The following is a 6000-nucleotide window of genomic DNA, read 5'->3' as shown; positions in this document are numbered from 1 at the left end:
ATCCGAATAAATATAAAAATCATATAATCAAATAATAAAAGGATTGCACAGTTATGGTCAGTTTAACATTTAACTTAATACTGGGAGGGAACACTTCAGCGGTCAGGGACATTTGGCTTCAGATCTTCAGGTGACCGTCCTTCAAGGCAGACTTCGGGATATGCAACAACGTAGAGTGGCCGAGCAGACACTGATAGCCAAGTTTGGTACCCATGAGGATGGCCTCAATCGAGACCTTGGGTTCATGTCACATTACAGGTGACCACACTACACTATACACTCTCTTGCACATACATACACAAGCATACATACACACTCTCTTACATACATACCCACACAGACACTCATACACATGGTCTGTCTAATACACACGCCCCCCACCCCCCACATTCACACCAATACACACAACCTCTCATAGGCTTATACTCCATCACATTCACACACACACTTTACCAAGCATGCACACATGCAATCACTCTCCTCACACTCACACTCTCACATGCACACTTCCATTCTCTCTCTCTCATGTACGTACACGCAAATAAGTCAATAGGATGAATTTGCATTTGCAGAATTATATTTGCAGATACATTCTATTTTGCTCAAAAAGTACACAGTCTGCAGGCAGTCAACGCAGTCAATCCATGTAATATTTTATAAATTCTTACTTTGGAAATAGAACCAGTTTGAGTCAAGATTGGGATACAGACAGACTCTAACCTCACACCTTTAATGCATTTCTGAGCTGAGATGTCACCTTTTTTATAAAACCTTAAGTTATCTCAAGAAAGTGACTTGAAAAACAGGAATGAAGAAGGGCTTATGCCTGAAACATCGATTCACTTGCTCCTTTGATGCTGCCTGATCTGCTGCGCTTTTCCAGCAACACATTTTTCAACTCTGATTTCCAGCATCTGCAGTCCTCACTTTCTCCTAGTTGATTTTTAACTTTGTCCACCCCAGTCCAACACCGGTTGTTCCACATCATGGCTACCCAGCTTAGTGTCATACACAAATTTGGAGATATTCATTCATTTGTCAAACTATGAATGTATGTTGTGAACATCTGGGGTCCCAGCACTGAACCCTGCAGTACACTATTCATCACTGCTTGCTACTTTGAAAAGGGCCCTAGCTTTCGGAGCGATGCTCCTTCATCAGGTGATAGCGTCGCTCCGAAAGCTAGTGTGCTTCCAATTCAACCTGTTGGACTATAACATGGTGTTGTGTGATTTTTAACTTTGTACACCCCAGTCCAACACCGACATCTCCAAATCTTGAAAAGGACCCATTTACTCCAACTATCTGCTTCCTGTCTGTCAACATCCATGACAACTATATACGTGTATGAAAACTTCTGCATGGGATTTGGACACAGAGGTCATGGAAAGTGAATTGTATGGCTACGCAGAGAAGCGGGTGGGTGGGAATGTGGCCAGGCATTGCTCATTCAGTGACCATGATGAGGACTGCATTGCACGTTCACACTTAGCCTCAATCTCACTTTCACACTCAGTCCTAGCCTTAGACTCACATTAATCCCTGACCTCATTCTCAAACTCAGACCCAATCTCAGCCTTAATTTCAGACTCAAACTCAGTCCCCATCTCATTCTCACACTCAGTTCCAATCTCAGACTCACACTCAGTCCCCATCTCACTCACACTCAGTTCCAATCTCAGACTCACACTCAGCTCCAATCTCAGACTCACACTCATCCCACATCTCACTCACACGAGGTCGCAGTCTCAGTTGCACACTCACGAAATGTCACACTCAGATGGAGTTTGTGACGCGAGTGAACGGAGTGTTCTCTGCCGACGCAGCCAATCAGAATGGGATATGGTTTCGTGTAAGAGAACGGGGAGGGGCTTGGCGAGGGGGCGTTCGTTTAGTGTGTGTGACGGCGGTGCTTCTAGGGGGCGGAGTTTTGATTGAAGGTGCGGCAGGGTTTCCAGATATTGGGGCGGGGTTTTCATGGATTGGGGCGTGGTTCCAATATGGGGCGGGGTTTGAGAAGACGGTGACGGATTCGACCCGAAATGGGTGGGCGTGTCTCCCCAGCTGTCGGATTTTTCCGGGAAGCGGGCGGAGTTACCAGGACCAGGGGGCGGGGTTTTAATGGATAGGTTTCCCCGTGGTGACGCGAGTGGGTTTTCCAGGGATGGGGGCGGAGTTGTCCGTTATTAAGGGCGGGGAAATGAATGTCCAATCAGGATGATCGGTATGTTCCGGCGCTGGGTCGCATCCTGACGACGGCAGTGCCCCGCCTCCTCGCTGTCCATCTGAAGCGGTTACTAAGGAGGAGGGGGGGTGGGGGTGAATTTTTTTTCTCTCTCCTGCCTCCCGCCCGCTTCCCCCACCCCCCACCTCCCGGCCTCGGCCCCGGCCCTCAGGCCTCCTCCGCTCGGCCGGCAAGCCTCGTCGTTAAGCTCGGTCTGTGTGCTTGTTGGCGGCCAGGTGGTTGCATTTAATCGTTTTTATTTTATTTCATATTTATTGTTGTTGTTGTTGTTGTCGTTGCGCGCGCGGCTCAGCCCCTCACTCTGTTGCTGTCGAGACTATGTGGAAATTACAGGATGCCCAGTGGAAAGAAATTTAAACCCACCAAATACATACCGGTGTCCACAGCCGCCGCTTTGCTTGTTGGTGCTACCACCTTATTCTTCGTCTTCACGTAAGTAAAGAGGGGAATATTCCCTGTGGCTGGGGATTGCAGGAAGCTTGGGTGGGTTTGCATTGATTTGTGTTCGTTTGTTCGGCGATTAGTTTGACAGGAGCTGCAGGCCCGACAGTGCTGCTTGGCCATCTGCTCCATTTCCACGATCTGCTGCTCTACCCGATTGATGTACACGTACGGTGCAATGTGAGATAATCACGAATCAGCGCGATGCAGTGTAAATTGTATTCTACTTTTGTAATCTATTCCAGGTCTGTAAGTGAATCTGTGTGCAACGTATGTATGACTATGTGCAGATACACAAGTAATGTAACACTATAGCTGAAAGACTTAGTCCATCATTAACTGCGAATTGTCCCATGTTTCTATCAGGTTTCAAATCCTTGGTAATATGACTGGTCAAATGGCACATACTGGGAGATAATAAAGACGAGAAACGCGAATTTTCATGTCGAAAGCTGCTGCGGGCAAAATGTGTTGGAGGGTGTAAAACAAAACAAAATGAAAACGACCTGTTATGGTGCTTTGTGTTTCATCGTGAAATTTGAAAATAAGACTGAAAACTTGTTGATTTATTTTGTTGTTTACAAGATGCTTTTTGCTTTGTTCAATGTCTTAAACGTTTAAGAATCGGTGCTAAGAACCATTCTAAACTAAACCTGAAGCCACAGTCTATATCTAGCTGAAAACTAAGTTAGCCGACCACATTAAACTCCGCAGCAGATATCAACCCAACATAAACGTAATTGCATTTGTTAAAATAAAGTTGCTCTACAAACTGATGACTTGTTTAAAAGATATAGTATAATGACGAAGCCAACAATTTACATTGCTTTGAGCTCTGCAAAAAGGGCTTCCAGTTTATCGTGCTGATTAGCCTGAAACGGAACCGTACCTATCTGCATTTGCTTTTGAGATGGCGAGGCGTGTTTTGTTTTATTTCAGATTGCAGACTTTGCAGGTCGATTCTCTTTCTTTTTACCGCTTCAGTTTCATCCATTGCTCTCCTCATTCAGCAATGGCTGCTTTGGGGAGAGGGGAATGTTTTGCTTTTTTTTAACGTTTGTTTTCTGTTTTCTAATCTGTTCGCTGTCACCGTTGTGCCTTTTCTCATCTATAACTACATATCTGCCAAATACAACTTGTTCCCCCCCAGCCGAATTACTTGCTTCCCGTGCGCTGGGGTTCTTCAGCTTCTTCAGCTTCTCTTGCTGTTGTGTGTTACAACGTGGCTGACTTAGCTTTCAATTTCCAGTTTGACCAAAGATCAATTACCGAACTTTTTACTCTCTTGAGATGCTTGTGTTATTCCGGTTTTAAATTTCAGATCTTAGACATTTGCTCTTTTACTTTGTAAATATTTCAATTAAATTGCAGATCTGACCAGGCATTTTTCGTCGTCGTGTACTCGATTTGGAGCCTCCATATGCAGTGCTGTAGTAACGTATCTTGAATGGAACTGCTCGAGTTAGTAAATGTGACAGGAAAAGGATTCGTTTGCCCTTTCGCTGTTGGAAGTGATTCCACTGCAATACATTTCTATTCGGAAACTGGGAGATTATTTCTGTCTACATCAATATTTTATGTAGATTGTGAAAGATGTGCAGTGTAAATTGACAGGATGAATTTTGATGGTGCCTGCAATTCCTGGCATTTCAAGTGTTCCGAGCAGCGTACTATGTAAAAGACTTTACATTAGCTCACGGGAGGTAGGTTTTCAAAGTGCAGCATTGTGCGCAGCAATTTAGCTGACGGCCACGTTTATCGCCTCCTTGAGAGATTGTGGTCGGTAGTACCCTGATTTTGAGTTGAAGTGCAGGAATATGTACTTCTGCAGACGCAGCTGGCAATCCCATTGCTGGATGATACAGAAATATTTGCATTCCTTGTAGGGTAAAGGACACTTGATAAACTGTCCAGTGTACAACGCAGTAAATATGAAGAACGGGCAGTACCAATTGCTGTACATCTCATTAACTACAGAGATACTTGGTTAGGTGAGGGTTCATAAAATGTAACAGGAGAACCTTGTTTGGAGGATGTTGAATTGTTCAGTGTGATTTGTCAAATTTATTTTAATTTTCATAATTGAGTGACTATGTAGCTACAATACAGCTCAAATATGTTCAATGTAAAGGATTACGAAAATTATATTAAATCTTTTAAAATGCATTTGTTAGAACATAACCTTGCAGTTGTTTTCGTTTTAAGTTTTGATCCCTCCAAACTGCTCTACTATTCAACAAAATGATTGATAGCTATTCTATGTTCTTGACCAATCTTTTAGATCCCTTGATTCCCTTAGTGTCAAAAAAAAGTCAGTCCATCTTGAATACACTGATCAACTGGGCATCTATTTCTGGCATAGAAAATTCTAAAGCTTCAGAGTCTGAGTGAAGAAATTGTGCTTCAACTCCTTTTCTAAATAGGTAACCCCTAAAATTAAATATTATATCCAGGTTTTAAACTTAACATATGCTGAAACAAGTCCTCCCTGCAAATATTCTGTCAAGTCCTCTGAGAAGATAGAATATCTATGTTCTATATTTTATAATCCAAGCGATGCTGTTACGCACTTCTGGAGTGGACACTTCCACTGCACCATAAAGCCCCTTCCAAAGAGTATAGGGCCATAGTACTTGATCTGGTCTCTTAGGACAGGCCTCTCATTTCAGGTGTCCATTGCGTGAACCTCCATTGCATCTTTTCAAGGACTTGTATATCCTTTTCTTGGGTAAGGAGACCAAACTGTATGCAGTTTTTACAGCAAATCTTGTTCTCTAGTCCCTTGCAATAAAGGTTAACATACTATTTGTTGCCTTAATTGCTGGCTGTACTTCTATGTTAACCTTGTAATTCATGTGCAAGATTGGCCAAAATCTCTTAGGCAGCTGTGATTTGTGGTTGATTGATTTATATAACATCTAATTTCTATTCCCTTTGTGGTACACCACTATAAAACATGTATCCAAGATTTTGGCCCTCCATAATGGGACTCAACGGTATACTTAGTTCTTCTCCTTTTTGACTGTACCTGTCAGCATGTGAACTATTGGATATAGACCAAGATCCAAGATCTCCACCCTCAAATCTTTGAAGGTTTTGCTACCTCCCAAAACCTTTGTCCATCTTTTCACTCCAAGTTTGAAACCTTAAAATTAGATTTCTTGCCCTGTCACAATATTATAGTGGCTCCTAATAAATTTACAAATAACAGTCTACCTTTTTCAGTCATATAGGATATCTCACCTAATCCTTTTTGACCTGTCTGCAGTTTTTACACAGTTGATTGTGCTATCCTCACCCATTGCCTCTCTGCT

The 6000-nt window shown here is 43.0% G+C and overlaps 1 protein-coding gene across 3 annotated transcripts in view; it reads left to right on the top strand.

The window, feature by feature from the left end:
• Positions 1-2297: 2297 nt before the first annotated feature.
• The window catches only part of zdhhc8b (zDHHC palmitoyltransferase 8b), a 230679-nt gene continuing 226976 nt past the window's right edge, over positions 2298-6000 (top strand). The window contains exon 1 of one of the 3 annotated variants that reach the window (XM_072587738.1): positions 2298-2677. In XM_072587738.1, coding sequence (XP_072443839.1) covers positions 2580-2677 — 98 coding nt within the window. In that variant the 5' untranslated portion in view covers positions 2298-2579. Of the gene's footprint in view, positions 2678-2719; positions 2932-6000 lie in introns of those variants that run through there. The other 2 variants (XM_072587740.1, XM_072587739.1) reach the window with 2 other exon arrangements.

Source organism: Chiloscyllium punctatum, chromosome 17 (assembly GCF_047496795.1).
Source record: "Chiloscyllium punctatum isolate Juve2018m chromosome 17, sChiPun1.3, whole genome shotgun sequence".
Classification (NCBI taxonomy): domain Eukaryota; kingdom Metazoa; phylum Chordata; class Chondrichthyes; order Orectolobiformes; family Hemiscylliidae; genus Chiloscyllium; species Chiloscyllium punctatum.
Note: the sequence above shows the minus strand (reverse complement) of the source record. Positions and strands in the feature narration are given on the sequence as shown.